Below are 20,302 nucleotides of genomic sequence, written 5' to 3' on the forward strand. Positions count from 1 at the left end.
GCTGTGCGTACAGGGGACGTCGGGGGCGGTGCCGCAGGAGTTGCCCCTGGTAACGGGGGAGGCAGGAGGAGGAGGAGGAGGAGGAGGAGGGACTCGGCGGGAGGATGGTGAGTGTGGGGCCTGGGTCCCTCCGGAGCTGGCCGGTCACCCGCCTCCCTTCCCCAGGCCCAAGGCAGGGCACTGCGCTTAAAGACAGGAGGGAATGGATTGACGCTCAGCCTGCTGTCTGGGTCCTGGATTGGTTTCGGGGGGCGGCGGAGAGCCCCGAGTGTGGGCCCTGGAGGGAGATCTGGGCCTGGGGAGGAAGGCGGGGCTTGCAACCGGTCCGAAACTAGGGGAAGGGGCTGGAAGGGGCTGTGGAAGGGTGCGTGGTTGTCCCGGTACGGAGCCAGGGCTCCATCATTACTCTGGGGATGAGATGAGGGCGGATCCGAGGAGCTACGGAGAGCAGCCTCTGCACGCAGGCTTAGATCTTCCCGGGGAATCGGCCTCCCCGTGCCGCAGAAAAGTGGGGTTCGCCAGTGCCCGGCCAGAAGCGGGGAGAGGGCCAGCGCTACTATCTTTGAGGTCGCGCCGGCGGTACCAGGGGAGATGGTAGCCTAGCTCTCCTCTTCCTCGCGATGTGCGGGCCTCTGGGGGGAAGGGTGCAAATCCCAGGACACAAAGAGGTGCCGCTTGGAAAGGATGCCTAGTGGATTTTACGCCGTCTTGGTGTCTGCGTGGAGGGCGCGCTTCTGCAGTCCCAAGTTATTTATTTGCTGACGGTTCTGCAAGGTCTGGTTGTTGGTGATGACCAGTTTCCCGTTCAATACTTAATCCATGTCGGTGGAGGCAGATTTGCTGCCCGGTCCTTAGTATTTCCTTCGGACCTGTTGCAACCTTCCTCAGCATCTGACCACACCAGAACCAAAGGCCTTAATGTCAGTTTGGAGCAGATTAAAACTGGAGGGTGGCCATTCACTTGGGGCAAGCCTTTTCTCTGTCGGACCAGATTAAAGCTTTCCCAAATTGTAAATTATGATATGTGACATGTTTGATTCTTGACACTCTCTTCCTTGTTGATTTCTCTGCAGTTAGTTGGAGGGTGTTAAAATGGAATTGAGTGGTTTTAGAACTAGTCAAAGAAAAAATTGATTTTGGAGCATTTAGAGCAGGTTGGTTGGCTTACCAGCTGCAAAGAGCTAACACTCAAGCTTATAGTTACTTCCCTGCCCCAACTCCAGACCCTTTTTGACTTTTAGAAATGTTGAACCACTTCTGTTGACTTATGAAGTAAGAAGAAGCTAGATGTTCACAAGGAAAAAATACATGTACATTTGGTTAGATAATCCAATGAGTAAATTTTGATAGGAAAAAAATTTTGCAATTGATTTAACATTGTCAGATCGTTAAAGAAGTAGAATTATTTGATCTGAAGTTGCCAATCATATTTCAACACTTGCTACATTGCAGTTTTGTTAACCTCAGGCTAAACAGACTTTTACACGTTTGCTTTTTATTAATCGTTTATACATAAGCTGTCCATTTAAAGGCTAAGTTTTTCTCAACAAATGAGTACAAACATAAATATTTACACAGAAAATAACTAGAATTGAAATGAAAAAGGCATGCTAAACCGAGAGAGAGAGATTGCATCATAAATGAGAAACAGTTGGCTAACTTTTCCCAGTTTGTTTATCAATGTAGTGGACTGTGTAATTTCATGATTGTTTAATTTATAATTACAAGTCACAATAAATTAACCACTGTCCTGTTTCCAGGTGCAGATTGACACTGTATACAACAAATTGACAGTGTATACAACACTGTTGTATACGACTGTTGCATTCAGTGATCAAGAGAGATTTTGTTTTTCTTTTTTATTTTTTTCCTACCATGAACAATAAGAAATTAGGACAAATTATTCAGGATTCTTTATCTGATTTCCAAAATACTTTTTTTTTTCTGTCTCCAAAAGTGTGAGCTATTCTTAGAACTGTAAGTGGAACATGGAATTTAAACGGTCAGTGGTGTGATTAAGTGTGTCACATCTGGTATCCCATGAGCCCCTGTGGTAACTGTGCTAGTAAAGAGTGAGTCCCAGGTTTATTTATTTTTTTAGTCCTTTAGCTATGACTAATACATATTTATTCTTATTTTTAATTTGGAGAACTGCAACAAAAGCCCATTATTGGTTTCTCTGAACCCCTAGAGGTTCAGTTGTTTTACCCCTGCCTTAGGATACCAAGTCCTTGGTGAAATACTAAGATGACAGTAATTTTTGTGCATAACTAATCACTGTTATTTAATAGATGAGTCCTCCATTTAGGAATTATTTATGGAGTAATTTCTGTATATATGAACCTAGTGGTAGTTATCTAGCATGTTTAACATTTGAAGATTGTTCCCAAGATTATGTTTTCCGGTCAAAAATTGTCAGTGAAAAATATAAACACAACTACTGTTTTGAGTGCCCCCTATGTGCATGCTTTACATCATCTCACTTAATCTTCATAGCATTTTTCTTGAGATATAAATACCGTTCCCATTTTCTAGATGGAACTATGCCAGAGGTTACACATAGGGAAGTTGAATAAAAGTCTATGAAACTCTAAAGCCCATAATGTTCTTTTCATTAGGACTCTGATGAAGTGTGAACCCACTCTTCCTGAGGAGGTGCCCGTATTTTGTTCCTCAGGAAACGTTGTATTTATTTAGTAGAGAGATAAGGAGAAAGAAGACAAAATTTGGGTGAGGTTCTCCCTATCAAAGCTATACGAATATGCAGATCCAAAAAAAAAAAAAGAATGAACCTGAAATACTGTATTTTTCTCCTGCTGATTCCAAGGAGAGACAGCTCAAGTTTTCTAAACCATAAGGAAAACCAAGCTATAAATATGATATTCTGAGCCAGAGATAAAAAAGCAGTTTTTAGCACCCCCTCCTCAGGTCATATGACCAGGATTTAAATCAATCAGCTGCCACTGGTTTTGTTTGTTTGTTTGTTTGTTTTTGGCGGTACGCGGGCCTCTCACTGTTGTGGCCTCTTCCGTTGCGGAGCACAGGCTCTGGACGCGCAGGCTCAGCGGCCATGGCTCATGGGCCCAGCCGCTCCGCGGCATGTGGGATCTTCCTAGACTGGAGCACGAACCCGTTTCCCCTGCATCGGCAGGCGGACTCTCAACCACTGAGCCACCAGGGAAGCCCTGCCACTGGTTTTTAAATCACATGACCCAACTTTAAATCAATCAGCTGCTTCCCTGTACCTCACGTGACTTGGCTTTGAATAGTAAGAAATACAGAGGTATAAAAATGATGTTCTGAACAATAAATGGAAAAACAACATCTTAGAAAGTTTTTTTCTCTTCGAATGGACCATTCATTGCATACAGAATAAAGGATTCTCTTGTGGATTTCTTGAACTGTAAACACACACACACACACACACACACACACACACAAAGCTATACAAATTCCTGGAAATTAATAACATCTCACTGGCAGCACCAGGTTTTTTTTGGTGAGGTAAAAGTAAATTGAAGTCAGTTCCATTTAAGCTAGGTATGGGGAGTGCATGTACCTGACAGCTGGCTTACTAATTTTAATACTTAAATTTTAGCTGGTCCTCCCAGTCACATATATTTTCCATATACCAACATATTCCTCTCTCCCTCTCCACCACCCTAGTTTCTTTGAATGACCTAGTTTGTATCATTTTAGGTCAGTACACCATGCCTCTGCCTGTAGTTGAAGTTAAGCTGATTTTGAGGCAGATAAAATGTCCATAGTCAACAGCATGTCTAGTCATGATTTGCCTATAGAAAAGTTTGTTTAAATGTTTTGTGGCTGTCAGACCACTTCTGTCCACCAGGGTGCAGATAACTTGTGTGCATGCATGCTGATACCGCACGATACACAATTAACTAAAGTTCTTGTTTCTTAAATTGCCTTTATTTAATGTCATAGGAGTACCCATCCTACATAGAGATCATATCTGTTTTGCTCACCATTGTACTTGGAACATATTATGGGTGTTTAATATAAATGAATGAATGAATGGATGTTTTGACCAAAAATACACTAAAAATTCATTTCCTTGTATTTATACTGCAAAACTCAGCCCCATAATAAAATTAACTTCTAATGGCTTTTGTCAAACTTCTAATGTCGTTTGACATTAACTATAGACATATATGGATAGAAGCATAGAGTAGACTTATTCTGCTCTTTTGTCCAGCCTTTTAAATCAGCTTACTTTGTACCTTTCAGGCAGAACCCTGATATCTATAAATATCCTCTTCCCTATTTAGCAAACGCTAATAATCCTGTGATCCCCTGTCCTCAGGAGTTGGGTTAATATGATGCTGTACTATATTTGCATTTGTCTTGCCTAGACCATGCTTGAGATACCATTTGTTATTTCTCTGGAAGAAAATATTAGCTGAACTTTCCATTTCTCTGTAATTTCATTTAAAGGTGCAACATGTGAAGTTATTGTTTGCTGATGAGGAAAATTGCTCATTGGAAATATAGAAGTATTATTTTTTTATACTATTAGTTTTATAAAGTTTAGTTGTAGTTAGAATGTTTTCTTTCTCATCTGTGTTTTGCTTTTCTCCTTTTAAGACGAATAGAAATTATGTTTTTTTAATCATTCAATTTCAAATATAATGAGTATGTAAAAGCTCTCAGCCTGCAGAAAGCAGTATTTGTATATACTGATTTTTTTTGAAAGAGACACATGAGGAAAAACCTAAAACATTTATTTTGAACCTTGAAAATATTTTATAGAAAACAGATTCTTTCACAATGTCTACACTAGTAAATGATGCATAAGAACTTTCTTTACCTGTACCATTGTTTAATGTACAAATGTGATAAATTCCAGTTGTTTTAGAATTTTATTGGAAAGGATAATGAGGACATCTAATCAGGAACTCAGGAGGAGTAGTACAATGTGTTTTGCCTGTTCTTAGCCTTTTTATATCACCAGTCCCTTAAGGAGCTCAGAATTCTAATTTTAACTGTTCTGAAAGGTGGTATTATAAATGAGTGATTGCAGTGTAGCTAATAGAAGCCAGGGAGATTGCTCATAAACAGAGTTTTAAAAAGGAATGGTGTCAAATAATTCAAGGCTGGAGAAGATAAAAAACAAAAGAAAAAATATGCCATAAAAAAAAAGACTTGCTTAATCTTTTTTTGTTTGTTTGTTTCAAATTTATTCATTCTCTCTTCTCCAAATCTTTTGGGATAGAATTTGTCTGTCTTAAACTAAATGTTACATTTTATTGCTGACAGATTGAGGCATAGAGAGGTTAACGGTCAGTGCGAATACAGTACTAAAAGTGGTAAACAAAGGGCCTCTGAAGCAGAAGGGAATTCTTATAATTATGCATATTTGCATATCATTGTCTCAACTCTTGAAAATTATTTCACAGAATTATCATTTGATCTTAGTGAACAGACTGGTTTGAGTTATTTCCTGGTGCGATGCAGATTAAAAACATAACCATTTTACATAATTGTAAGACTCAGTTTGAAGGAATTTCCACTTGGGCTGGGAGATTAGATTATATGCCCTTTAAACTCTGGGATTCTTTGATTCTTGATGTAACCATGCCTCATTGGAAAATGATTGTCAGCTGCAAGACAGAACAAATAACTATCTTGTAAGATTTTTCTTATGTTCTTAGCTAAAAAGCAGCATGGCTTATTTCCATCCATTAAAAGAATAATAACAACAAGAAATGGAAATATTAGATTACTAGTCAAAAATACCCTGGTTAAACTTTAATGTTTTTTTGCTTCCGGAATGACCTTTCAATTCCCTAATTTCTCTGTTGTATTAGATCCTTCATCTGAAAAACATAGATAATCTATACTGCGCAGCTATACTGTAAGGGTCATGTGAAAGTTAGAAGATGATAGAGTATTTTGAATGATGGAGTCTTAAACAAGAACTAAAATAAAGTCTTAAAAAGAGAGCCCAAGTGCAATTTTCTACAACCTTTTGAATAGTACCTTAGTACCTTAAAATCTTACATTAACTTGGGTGGGTAATTCTGTTTATTTCAACAGCTATCATATAGTGTCTAATAAGCGCCAGGCATTGTGGGAGATGGAAGCTATCTATAGTCCTTATGCACAAGAAACTTCACTCTAGTATAAAGGAGAAAAATACAAAAATAAATTCCCTACAGTCAGATATGATGGGTGCTCTGGTAGGGTGCTCTGGTATATATATATATATATATATATATATATATATATATATATATATATATATATAAAAAGGGCTTCAGGAATGGGAGTTGGTTAGTAGTACATACTTCCAGGAGTTTTGGGGTGACTGCTAAGCTGGATTAATAGAAGGAGCAGGAATAAGCCAGGCTATTTATTAAGTTGCTGAATTTACTAAAGTATTTCTGCCAAAACTTATAAGCAAATGGAATAAATGACATTAAAGTGGAAAATAGTACTATAAGCTCTCCACAACCAAGCACTTTTTTCAAGGAGGAGAAGGCATTCTGATACCCAGTAATATCAAAGTCAGTGCCTCCAAAGTAATCTCTGTTCTTCATGGTTGTTCAAGGGCTTACTCTCAATTTTGCGCAAATTGAAAAGTGCACCAGACCAGGAGGTGAGAATCCTTCTCCTGGGCTTGGATAATGCTGGTAAGACCACTCTTCTGAAGCAGCTGGCATCTGAAGACATCAGCCACATCACACCTACACAGGTGAGCGCTGCCTTGCCCCCGATGCTTGTGTGACACGTGGAAGATGGTAATAGCAATAAACAAAATGGGAGATAGAGTTTTGTCCATTTGTAAGTTTTGTTACTGAGAAAAGTCTATACAATTTTAAAGTAATCTCAGATTTCAAAATATATCAAGAGATTCCATTTATGTGATATACTTAGAGTTGTCAAATTCATAGAGACAGGAGAGAGAACAGTGGTTACCCAGGGGCTGGATGGATGGCGGTGATGGTTGCACAAGAGTGAATGTACTTAATGCCACTGAGCTGCACACTTAAAAATGGTTAAAAAGGTAAATTTTATGTTACATATATTTTACAATAATTTTTAAAAAGAAATAATATAAATTTATATGTCTGTACATAGCAAGATACAATCACTTCCCTCTGATCTAAGTAATTCCTTTTTATTTTTTTTTATTTTTTATTTTTTTTTTTTTGCGGTATGCGGGCCTCTCACTGTTGTGGCCTCCCCCCTTGCGGAGCACAGGCTCCGGACGCGCAGGCTCCGGACGCGCAGGCTCAGCGGCCATGGCTCACGGGCCCAGCCGCTCCGCGGCATATGGGATCCTCCCAGACCGGGGCACGAACCCGTATCCCCTGCATCGGCAGGCGGACTCTCAACCACTTGCGCCACCAGGGAGGCCTAAGTAATTCCTTTTTAGAAATAGCTTTATCTTCTCTGATTTTGAAACTAATACATGTAGAAAAATACAGAGAGAGCATAAAGGAAAAAAAACAGTGCTGTGAGAAAAACCACTTTTAGTGTGTATTTTTCAGACTTAATAAATACAAATATATGTCCTTTTTTTTTTTTTTTTTTTTTTTTTTTGCCACAGCATGTGGCTTGCAGGATCTCAGTTCCCTGACCAGGGATTGAACTGGGGCCATAGCAGTGAAAGCCCAGAATCCTAACCACTAGGCCACCAGGGGACTCCCTCAATTTTTTAGATTTTTTGGGAGGGGGGGCTGGTGGGGGTTGGGGGCCCTCGCCACACGGCATGCACGCGGGATCTCAGTTCCCCAACCAGGGATGGAACCTGCGCCCCCTGCAGTGGAAGCGTGGAGTCCTAACCACTGGACTGCCAGGGAAGTCCCTCAATTTTTTAAATAAAAAAACAGTTACCTGTATTTTTATTTATTTTTGGCTGCGTTGGGTCTTTGTTGCTGCGCACAGGCTTTCTCTAGTTGCGGCGAGCGGGGGCTACTCTTCGTTGAGGTGCGCAGGCTTCTCATCGCCGTGGCTTCTCTTATTGTGGAGCATGGGCTCTAGGCGCGTGGGCTTCAGTAGTTGCGGCACGCAGGTTCAGTACTTGTGGCTTGTGGGCTCTAGAGCGCAGGCTCAGTAGTTGTGGTACACAGGCTTAGTTGCTCCGCGGCATGTGGGATCTTCCCGGACCAGGACTTGAACCCATGTCCCCTGCATTGGCAGGCAGATTCTTAACCACTTAACCACTTCCCACCACCAGGGAAGCCCTACCTGTATTTTTAAATCCAGCCTCATCAACCCTCCTCTTTCGTAGGGCTAAGCAAGCAAAGCACAAAGACGGTGGTGCTCCCAGCGTGGATGTTGGAAACAAGTCCTGCCTGGAAGAACTCTAGTGGGTTCTTTAGACCTCCTTCCCTGCAGGAAATCCTGAGAGAGCTTGACCTTTGGCCAGGCCTTTGGGTTTCCTAACTAGGGGTAGCCCTGTTGGTCTTACTTTTAAGTGTTTGAGCGTTAGAGGTTTCAGCACAACCAGAGTTATTTACCATTTTCTGTCACTGTCCTGTGATAAGAGCTTGGTGTCGGGTTTGAATGGCTGTGCTGGTGTGTGTACTTCACGGCCAGCGAGTCTTACTGATTCACAGCTCTTTGCAGAAAAGTCATTTCAACTGCTACCAAATGAGCAATTTTACAGCTTCTGAACAAATTTAATGTATGGCCTGAGGAGGAGCAAATTACAGTAGTCTAGCCTAGAAGGGCTGAAAACACATATTAGCGTGTCAGGATTTCTGCCAGAAAAAGAAGGGCTAGGGGTTTTTTTCGTGTTAGTGAGAGGCTGTCTCTCTCAAGAGCACCACTAAAATGAGGACGTCCACACTGTGAGCAGGGAAATGAAATCCTAGTTATGCACACAAAGCTCCAATTCTAACTTTCAGGCTCTGTTTGTTATGTTATGGGTGACTCTGGCATTATGTCAAGGTTTCGTATTTAGTCTTTAAAAACACACTTTTTTGTGTTTTTGTTTTATATTAGAAAAAGTGATAGATGCTCATTGTAGTAAACTTAGAATGTATAAATAGGTAAAATTGAGAAACTAGAAATCACCTATAATGCCCAGTCAGACATAACCACTGTTAACATTTGAGAATGTATCCTTTCAGGTTTTTTTCTTTGCCCATATATGGTGGGCATATTTAAAATAGAAAGTAAAAATGGCTCATACAGAGTATACTGTTTTGTATAATCTTTTTCACTTAATAATGTATCTTGAACATATTTCTACATTGTTCTGTATGCAGATACTTATACAGTACACATCTCTAAATGTTTGCACCCATTCATTATTACTTCCTTAGAATAATTTCTTAGTAGATTTGTTGGGTCTGGTGACTTACAGACTTTTTTTTTTTAATTTATTTTTCTTTTCTTTATTTTTTCTTTATTTTTGGCTACATTGGGTCTTCGCTGCTAAACATGAGCTTTCTCTAGTTGCAGCGAGCGGGGGCCACTCTTCGTTGCGGTCCGCGGGCTTCTCATTGCGGTGGCTTCTCTTGTTGTGGCGCACAGGCTCTAGAGCACAGGCTCAGCAGCTGTGGCACACAGGCTTAGTTGCTCTGTGGCATGTGGGATCTTCCTGGACCGGGGCTCGAACCCATGTCCCCTGCATTGGCAGGCAGACTCTCAACCACTGTGCCACCAGGGAAGCCCGACTTACAGACTTTTAAGGCAGCTGACACATATGGTCAAATTCTAGGATTTACACTTATTTATTCCCTCATTCCAGAAAGGATTTGTTGCTGGGTCTGACATTTACTACTGTAGTTAAGTGTAGAATTTTTAAACGCATAAAAGGGGTTTTGTCAATGAGTCAGAATGAAGTGCGCTTTTACAATAAGCTTAAGCCACTTCCCTTAGGAGTTCTAAAACTTCTAATTTATTCAGTCATTGGCCTTTTAGAGGAGCAGTAGTAAGCATCATCCCCTGTTGTCCTCTAGTGACTGTCCTCAGTGGAACTTAGGTGGCAGTGTTCCCGTACCGTTGCCCTGTGCCTTCTCCTTCTGTGTAAGGCGGTAGTGCTGGGGAGCTGCCAGAAGAGGCAAATGTTTATGGAGGCATCCCCAGACCCACTTAACTCCAGCTATTTTGGATGAAATGTCACTTCTGTGGGAGCAGGCTGTTGATCGGATTTTTCAAATCCTGATTTCATTATGTCATTCTTGCAAGAAGATTTTTTTTAAAATCTTGCGCATAAAATGCCTTCTCTTCGAACCCCAAAGGTCTTGTTAATTTGTTTCTCTGCACATGAACTCCCAGCTCACCCTTCTTCCTGCCCCTGATTGGCTTACCTTCCCCAAAGTTCCACCTTGAGTCACTGTCCTGAAAATGAATACTTTCTTTTCAAGTTCATCAGAGATACCAATTAAAGAACAGTTTCAAATGCCCACTTGTTGGTTTGTTGGTTTGTTTTCATCACCACCTGTATGAGGGGTGCTACTCCAGTTACAAACCAGCCTCCCCCTTCGTGTCCTGAGTTCAGGTCCTTCCTTTTCGTTTTTTGTTTTTTGGGTTTTTTTGCGGTGCGCGGGCCTCTCACCGCCATGGCCTCTCCCGCCGCGGAGCACAGGCTCCGGGACGCGCAGGCTCAGCGGCCATGGCTCATGGGCCCAGCCACTCTGCGGCATGTGGGATCTTCCCAGACCGGGGCACGAACCAGTGTTCCCTGCAAAGGCAGGCGGACTCCCAACCACTGCGCCACCAGGGAAGCCCAGCAGGCGGATTCTTAACCACTGCGCCCAGGGAAGCCCCTTGCCTCTTTTTAAACTTAACATTTGTTCTGTTGTGTTGAGTCTGCAGATTCAGCTTTGTTTTTTTGTTAGTTACATGTAATGGCCTGTTAAATTTCACCATGCTGAGGACTCACGGGGTGGGCGGGGGTCTGTGTTGATTACCAGAGCTGTTCTCATACCAAGTCATCCTCAGCAGTTCCATGTGTGTGTGCACTCAGCATGACATCATCAACACTGACTCCAACCTGAGTGACAGTACCACGTGTAAATACATCTTTGTTCCCTATCAGAGCACACTGTTCTCAGTATCATCGGTGTCACACCTGGCAGAGTACCTCCGAATTAATAAATAACAGAGCTGGTAAATGTAACTTTGTCAGAAATTGATCTCAAAGCCCAGTAAAACTTGGTATTTTTTGTTTCAGGGTTTTAACATCAAAAGTGTACAATCACAAGGTTTTAAGCTGAATGTATGGGACATTGGTGGACAGAGGAAAATCAGACCATACTGGAGGAATTATTTTGAAAACACTGATATTCTCGTAAGTACTCCTTCTGATGCATCAATTCATAATCTCTTCTCCCCTGTCTTACTAACATTTACACTGTAATTTTCTTTCTTGTCAATAATTCCATTGCCGTAACATTGCTCTTCATCACTATGAGTTTAGAGCTAGCCGACAGATTGTGGAGCTTCGTGTAATTTATGTAAGATGTTTTTCTGTTGCTCAGTAACAATGTTGTGCCCACACCCACCTTGGCAAATAAAGTGTTTATTAATTACCATAGTGATTTGAACAGCAGAAGTCAGAAGATTGTGCCATTGACTCCATCAACCCAAGGAAATCAATGAATCAGGTATATCCCAAAGAGAGCAACCAAGATAGTGAAGGTCCTGGAAACCATGATGTATGAGAAATGGTTGAAAGACCTGACGATGTCCTTCCTGGAAGAGAAAATGCTTGGAACTGTCTCTAGTTGCTTCAGGAACTATCTTAAGTCTGAGAGATTGGCTTCATTGTGAATAGTTCTAGGGGACCAGGCAAGGAGCAGTTTGGGGAGTATTAGGGTTTAACTCAGAATAAGGAAGAAGTTTCCTATAATCTTAACTGTCCAGAAGTAGAAGAAGCCGCCTCAGGCTTCTGGGATTCCTTCTGCACTGGGATTCCTGGCTCAGGCAGCATTCACGCAAGCAGAGGCTGAGACTTGAGCTCCTAGCTCACTGCCAAGTTCTCTAGGACTACTGTTTTAGGATTCTTGGAGATTTTACTCTCCAGGTGCATGATTTCTCCAATCCCTCGGCCTCTCAGCTCCTTCACCTCCCTTCCAGCGAGCTTGCCATCCACCCCACCTCAGCCACTCACTCATGGTCGTACCGTAAAACCAGGGCCTTTCATGAACTTGGATAGGAAAAAATGTTGCATCATATTTCCGTTAACCTCTAACTGAAAGTTTGAATTTACTTTAACTATGACCACAGACAGTAAGCTGCAAAAACACGTCGATGTCTTCATTGCCAGTAGAACTCACCTTGCATCTCAGACAGCTTCCCTCTCTGCTTCTGCTTCCTAGGTGTCTCTTTCTACCTGCTCACTCCTATCAGCATGCACACATCCTGTAGTTGCTCTTGCTTAAAACAAAGAACTCTCGGCTTCCTGCACATCCTCCTCTAGATACTGTCCCATTCCTCAGCCTCTCTTTACAACTCCTTAAAAGAATTTTCTGTGCTCTCTGTCTTCACTTCCTCTCCCCGCAGGCACTCGGAACCCTCCATTCAGGCTCACCGAGCATCCACGGTGCCGAGTCCCATGTTCAGGTTTCATTACTCATCTCACTTGACCTGTCAGCACATTTAACATAGTTGGTCGTGCTGTCCTTGAAACATTGTCTTTCCTTGGCTTCCAGAATTCCATTCTATCTTGGTTTTCCTCCTGTCTCACTGGCTACTCCTCCTCAATCTCCATTGCTATTTTATCCTTATCTCCCAACCTCCAAATGTTGGAGTGCCCCAGAGTTCAGGCCTGTGCTTTTTTTCTCTTAAGTCGCTGCTTAGATGACCTCATCCAATTTCAAGGCGTTAATCACCACCTACATGCCGGTGAATCCCAAACTGTTACCTCCAACCTGGAACTCAGTCTCATATACAGCCAGCTGCCAATTTGACACCTGAACACCAGTGGCTAGTAAGTCCCCTCAACCTCAACATGTCCAAAACCGAATTCCTATCTTCATCCACCCCTGCCCAAATCTTCTTCTCCAGTCTTCTCAGTAAATGACAGTCCCATTCATCCAGAAGCACTGGACTCATCCTGGGCTCCTTTTCACTCCCCGCATCTTCTCCATCAGCCAATCCTGTCAATTCTACTTTCAAAATATTTCTAGAATCTGCCCACTTCTCTCCATCGCCACTGCTACTGTGCATTGATTTTTATTTAATTTATTTATTGTTTTTATTTATTTATTTATTTATTTGGCTGCATTGGGTCTTCATTGCTGCGCACGGGCTTTCTCTAGTTGCAGCGGGCGGGGGCTACACGGGCTTCTCATTGCGGTGGCTTCTCTTGTTGCGGAGCACAGACTCCATGCGCACGGGCTTCAGTAGTTGTGGCATGTGGGCTCAGTGGTTGTGGTTTGCAGGCTCTAGAGTGCAGGCTCAGCAGTTGTGGCGCACGGGCTTAGTTGCTCCACGGCATGTGGGATCTTCCTGGACCAGGGCTCGAACCCGTGTCCCTTGCATTGGCAGGCAGATTCTTAACCACTGCACCACCAGGGAAGCCCCCAGTGCATTGATTATTGCAGTATCATTCTAACTAGCCTCCTAACTTCTGCATTGCCTCCCTTAAGTCTCTCCTCAACACTATAGCTATATTGATCCTATTAAAACATAAGCTTCCCAGCTCAGAGTTAAAGCCAAGGTTCTTACAGTGGTCCACGAAGCCCCCTACCTGCTGACTCCTCTTCCAAGCCCTTCTCACCTGGTGCCAGCCACACTGGCCTCCTTGCCATTCCTGGAACACAGGCATGCTCCCACCTCCGGGCCTTTGTCATCACTATTTACAATGCTAGAATTCTTTTTTTTTTTTTTTTTGTGCAGTACGCGGGCTTCTCACTACTGCGGCCTCTCCTGTTGTGGAGCATAGGCTCCGGATGCGCAGGCTCAGTGGCCATGGCTCACGGGCCCAGCCGCTCCACGGCACGTGGGATCTTCCCGGACCGGGACACGAACCCGTGTCCCCCGCATCGGCAGGCGGACTCTCAACCACTGCGCCACCAGGGAAGCCCTAGAATTCTTTTTCCTTAGATATTCTCATGGTGTAGTCCCTCACCTCAGACATATTTTTATTTATTACCTTTCTCCCCAACTGTAATGTAAGCTACATGAATACACGAACTTTTCTTTTCTTTTTTTTTTTTTAACTGTTGTATCCCCAGTGCTTAGAAAAGTACCAAATAAATGAAATGGATAATTGTTATAGATGGATTCCAGCATTAGGTAGAATGTGGCGTTCTATAACTTCTAAATTCCCTCCCAACTCTAAGGTTCTATGATTCTGTATCATTGTGGTCAAGTCCAGAGGCTTATTAATTCTATGAACTGGGTGGAACATCTACTTCACAGAGGGTTTATGAGAAGTAGTGAATTTATTTATCATGATTCTTAAATGGGGAATAATATCAAAATATAAAATTGTACTATCATCAAATCAATAAACACATGTGAGGTACTGAGATGGCCGTCACATGGGCTCATGATATTTCTGGCCCATGGTGAAGGTAAGTTCCAGTATATTCCTTGTGCCAGGTTGAAGGTTTAAATGGATGAGAACAAAAAGATGAGACACATGCATCCATCCATTTATCCATCTATTCAACCAGTTATTCTTCCAAAATATATTATATACCTTCCAGGAGAACAGAAGAGAAATGTTGGGAAAAAAGAAAATTTTTCCCTTTAATATAGAAATTTCTTCTATAATCTCAAATAATGTGTCTGGTTTTGAAATATAATTTTAGAAATTTTCAAATTTATGTAGAGGTCAAAAAAATAGCTTAATGAAACCCTAGATACCTGTCCATCATCTGGCTTCCTTAATTTCAGCTTTGGCAATCTTGTTTCATCTCCCCTACCACTACTTTTTTTTTTTTGAGTATTTTAAAGCAAATCCAAGCCATCATATCATTTCACTCACGAATACTTGAAATGTAGAGATGAGTCTCTAAATTGTATGAAACTATGTGTTAGAAAAACTGAACATTAAAAGTCTTTCAAGGGCTTCCCTGGTGGCGCAGTGGTTGAGAGTCTGCCTGCCGATGTAGGGGACACGGGTTCGTGCCCCGGTCCGGGAGGATCCCACATGCCGCGGAGTGGCTGGGCCCGTGAGCCATGGCCGCTGAGCCTGCACGTCTGGAGCATGTGCTCCGCAATGGAAGAGGCCACAACAGTGTGAGGCCCGTGTACTGCAAAAAAAAAAAAAAGTCTTTCAAATCCCAAAAATCAACAAGGAAAGTCCTGGAACTAATAAGTGATTACAGCAAATTTGCAGGCTATAAGGCTAATATACAAAAGCTATAGAGTCAAGCCAAATCATTATGCTATACACCTTAAACAGTGCTGTATGTCAATTATGTCACAATAAAACTGGGGGAAGAAAAGGCTATAGATTCTCCTTTACGTTTTGAGTCAAGAGTTGGGAAAAAGCAGGCAATTGAGAGAAATCACAGTTCTATCTGTTCATCTACTGGATTAGGTACTTTGAAAGAAATGTCCAAATAAGGACTGTATAGGGACTTCCCTGGTGGTCCAGTGGGTAAGACTCCACACTTGCAATGCAGGGGGCCTGGGTTCAATCCCTGGTCGGGGAACTAGATCCCACATGCATGCCGCTGCGAAGAGTTCGCATGCCACAACTAAGAAGTCCACATGCCGCAACTAAAAAAGATCCCGCATGCCACAGTGAAGATCCCGCGTGCCGCAACTAAGACCCAGCACAGCCTAAATAAATAAATAAATAAATAAATAAATTCCTTTAAAAAGAGCTGTATATAAGGACATTAATGCCTTAAGGCTCCACGAGGAGGTCTCAGAAACTTTCTGGTCTACAGATCAGGGTAATTTTAAATCATAAGCTCTAACATCTTGAGGGTAGACTGCAAGGTAGTTGTAATATGACCCTGGATTCCACACTTCCCATTAGCTGAGAGCACCTAGGAATTATTGGACAATCCAGCAAAAATAAGTTCACAGTAACCCTAGAGGAGCTTTCTCCAGCTATATTATGCTGCCAGTATCAGACAATATTTTGGATTGAGTCAAACCTTTTTTTATTTTCCAGTGCTATTTGAGACTAAACAAGTCTTGAGGAGCAGCTGAGTCCCCAGGGTTAGATTCTAAGGCTTTGGGGCTCTTAGCCCCCAACTGCCCGTTTTGTAGCAGCTTGGACTGACAGTGGTGGATGGGTTACATTAGTTTGCCTGTATTTAATAGTCTTCCACTGTTGGTTGAAAAGACCTGTTACACTAGACTCCACGCTGCCTCGAAGAGCAGGGTTGAGGCTTGATGCATTTCGTTGCCTGGTTAATTCTTTTCAGTTCTCTCTAGAGTGCCAAAATACAGTCTTGCTTTAGAGCAGGTGTCGACAAACTGATCCAGCCTGCCTCCCGTTATTGTGTCTCGTGAGCTAAGAATGGTTTTGACATTTTTAAATGGTTGAACAAAAAATCAAAAGAAGAATAAGATTTCATGACACATGAAAATTATATGAAATTCAAATTTCAGTGTCCGTAAATAGAGTTCTGTTGGAACACAGCGACGTCCATTTGTTCATGTATTTTTTTTATGGTTGCTTATGCACTACAGGAGCAAAGTTCAATAGCTGTGAAAGAGATTGTATGGGCCACAAAACCTAAAATATTTACTACCTGACCCCTTACAGAAAAAGAGTACCAACCCCCACTTTAAATTATATGTTTCTCTAGAGGTTTGAAAGAATCAGAGCAACTCCTAAAAGTGCAGTTATTCTCAGGGATGATGACACTGAGAACATGACTTCAGCTTTATTAATTTGGGGGAAGTGACTAAGAAATTAATCCTGAGATATGATAGAAGGGAGGGGATAGGATGTCTTCCATTTCTCTTGTGCCAGGAAATAACAGCCTTTTGATAGATAAAAACACATCATTTTTTTCAAGGTATATATTAATATTAATACCAAACTCCATTTACTTTATCATTATTAGTTTTGTGTTTAAACACAACATAATTTAAGGTAATTTGCCATCATTTCTGTATCCAAAGGACATCAAGTGAGATAGAGCTCAAACAACCATCTCTTGTATTATCTCCATAACATCACTCACACTTGAGCATCAGTACTACTAGAGCACAAATAACTGAAAACAGGTTATCCAGAAAACTTATTAGTCATTTTCACCCTCCTCTTAAGACTTCTGCTCAAGCTATCAATAAAAGGCCACACTTTTTAGTGTCATCTCTTCTGTCTCCGTCTACCCCTCTGGTGGAGAAATACTTAAGAGCAATAAAATGGCCAAAAGGTGGCAGCAGGAGGGAGGAGGACCAGAAGCAAGAGGAGAAACAAAGAGCCTTCCATTCACATGGTGGATAATCAGTCTCTGGATAATCCAAAATTGGCTGAACTTCCATCCAGAAAAAATCTTTTTCTCTAGGTCTTCCTCCCACAACCAAATAAAAATTTCCAAGCAGTTGCCAATGAAGGTGTGAATTGGCTCCGCTTAAAGCATCATTCTCATTCTGAGTGCCATGGATTATAAGTTTATTTTAGAATAGGTTTATGAAACTTAATTTTTGAAGATCCATAGTGTTTTAAGAGCAGTGAAAAGCACTATATTTAACTTTCTTTAATACTTTCTGAGTATTTTTTATTTGATAATCTGTTTTTGGATTCATTTTTTTGCTCAGTTATTATGTAGCAACCTAAATGGGAAAATAATTTGAAAAAGAATAGATACATGTATATGTATAACTGAATCACTTTGCTGTACACCTGAAACTAACACAACATTGTTAATCAACTATACTCCAATATAAAATTAAAAGTTACACCAAGGGGGGAAGGGGCGGGGGTGGGATGAATTGGGAGACTGGGATTGACATATATACACTATTGATACTATGTATAAAATAGATACCTAATGAGAACCTACTCTGTAGCTCAGGGAACTCAGTGCTCTGTGGTGACCTAAATAGGAAGGAAATCCAAAAAAAGAGGGGATATATGTATACGTATAGCTGATTCACTTTCCTGTACAGTAGAAACTAACACAACATTGTAAAGCAACTGTACTCCAATAAAAATTAATTTTAAAAAATTAAAATAAAGTTAAAAAATGGTTTTGCACCTATGTTATTAACAAGAAAAAGAAAGGAAGAAAAAGAGGCTATCCTTATCCTTAGCTATTGACCTCAAGCAAACAGATACTTGCAGGAAAAAACTGGGCAGCGCTGGGGAGGGGGTAACCAGGAGAATCATGTGCCACCATAGAAAAACAGATTTGTGGGATCACTGGAGACTGGTTTGTGCTTAGGACTTTCTCACTTGGCCCTTTTAATAAATGGGGCAGTTGTTTTATATCCTTCCTCCTGGAATTATTGTACAATACTTTTCAAATTCTATAAAAGTTATGTGAGAACAATACTAAATGATAGGAAGAATTTATGTACAGTTTAGGAAAAGCCCCCTTTTGACTCTTTTAATGAAAATGTTCCTTGTGAAATTTAATGTCAAAGCAATAAGTAGCAAGTAATTTAGCAAGTAATTAAAGTAAAAGTTAAAACTTTCTTAGTTGACTTTCAGCCTCTGGATTCTTTGGTATTTCAATCATCATCTTTCTTGTCTACTATTAAAACTATCCTTCCATTCCTAATTATTCTCTCCCACCTGTTTGTTTTTCATCATATCAAACACCAATTTCTTAACTGTATCTTTTTCTTTTATTTTAATTTTGACTGTGCCACGCAGCTTATGGGATCCTAGTTCCCTGACCAGGGATTGAACCCGGGACCCGGCAGTGAAAGTGCCAAGTCCTAACCACTGGACTGCCAGGCAATTCCCATTAACTTTATCTTTAATTGTATTCTCAGCCTTGTCTCAGCCTCTTCTACATTTACCTTCTCACTCATACCCTTTGCTCCCAAGCACATTTTTTCCTGCTTTGTAATCTGAGCCCAGAATACCCTCCCAGGGACCACCTGACCCTTCTCCCCTCCCTCACATCATCTCCCACTCTTGCCTGAGTGAAGGTTATCGTAATCCACTATAGACTACCAAATAGTTCTAATCCCGTCCTTGGTATTCAGGTTCACTCTTCCATTGCATTCCTTCTTTCTACATCTGTGTTTATACTATGCCTGCTACTATATAATGCTAGACCCACCAGTGGAAAACTAAGCTACCACCATGTTCTGACTTATCAGACAGTATCGAATTTTGTGTCTCTGTGGTGTGCATTGACATTGAGTCAGAGTAATATTAACAATAACAATAATAAGGCCACAAAAAAATACTGAGACCAAACACATGCATCCTTTCTCCTATGATTCTCCATGAAGGAAACACAGGTAAGGAAAGGCTGGACTTGGTCCCTGGTATCATATTTAGCACTAGTGACTCTAAATTTTTTTATTTTATTTTATTTTTTTGGCCGTGCTGCGTGGCGTGCGGTATCTTAGTTCCCGACCAGGGATCGAACCCGTGCCCCCTGCCCCCTGCCCCGGGCCGACGAAGCGCCGAGTCTTAACCACTGGACCTCCAGGGAAGTCCCAGCACTAGTGACTCTAAATGAGAGTGCATTAACTTAAGCAAAGGAATTTTATTTTATTTTTTTTTAATTTATTTTTTATTTTTTATTTTTTGCGGTATGCGGGCCTCTCACTGTTGTGGCCTCTCCCGTTGCGGAGCACAGGCTCCGGACGCGCAGGCTCAGTGGCCATGGCTCACGGGCCTAGCCTCTCCGCGGCATGTGGGATCTTCCCGGATCGGGGCATGAACCCGTGTCCCCTGCATCGGCAGGCGGACTCTCAACCACTGTGCCACCAGGGAGGCCCAAGGAATTTTAATTGTTTTTTTTTTTTTTTTCCTTTCAAAAGAGAGCAAGTTTTCAGAGTAGAACAGAATTTTAAGGCACGTAAAGGTGGGAATTCAAGATCGTTTCTCGTTGTTTTTCAATGATATGTTCTTTTAAAAGAGCGTTTCCATTATACCGTTAGTTTAATAACAATTCTAATTTCTTTAAAGAAAGTTTGAAATTTTGATAATTTTTAAGATTAGCAACTGGGAGAACATTTAATACACTGATGATTTTTTTTAATGACTACAAAATGAGATCTCTGGTTTTCTTTTTTTTTTTTTAATTATTTATTTTTGGCTGCATTGGGTATTTGTTGCTGCACATGGGCTTTCTCTGGTTGCGGCGAGCTGGGACCACTCTCCATTGCGGTGTGTGGGCCTCTCATTGCGGTGGCTTCTCTTGTTGCGGAGCACAGGCTCTAGGCTCGCAGGCTTCAGTAGTTGTGGCACGCGGGCTCAGTAGTTGTGGCT

General features: G+C 41.5%; 1 protein-coding gene across 1 annotated transcript in view; it reads left to right on the forward strand.

The window, feature by feature from the left end:
• The first annotated feature begins 59 nt into the window (after window positions 1-59).
• Window positions 60-20,302, forward strand: part of ARL3 (ADP ribosylation factor like GTPase 3) — a 32,752-nt gene continuing 12,509 nt past the window's right edge. Inside the window, exons 1-3 of the mRNA XM_060105249.1 lie at window positions 60-107; window positions 6,572-6,715; window positions 11,153-11,269. Coding sequence (XP_059961232.1) covers window positions 105-107; window positions 6,572-6,715; window positions 11,153-11,269 — 264 coding nt within the window. The 5' untranslated portion in view covers window positions 60-104. The remainder of the gene's footprint in view (window positions 108-6,571; window positions 6,716-11,152; window positions 11,270-20,302) is intronic.

The sequence above is a fragment of the Mesoplodon densirostris genome, chromosome 1 (genome assembly GCF_025265405.1).
Source record: "Mesoplodon densirostris isolate mMesDen1 chromosome 1, mMesDen1 primary haplotype, whole genome shotgun sequence".
In the NCBI taxonomy this organism is placed as follows: Eukaryota; Metazoa; Chordata; class Mammalia; order Artiodactyla; family Ziphiidae; genus Mesoplodon; species Mesoplodon densirostris.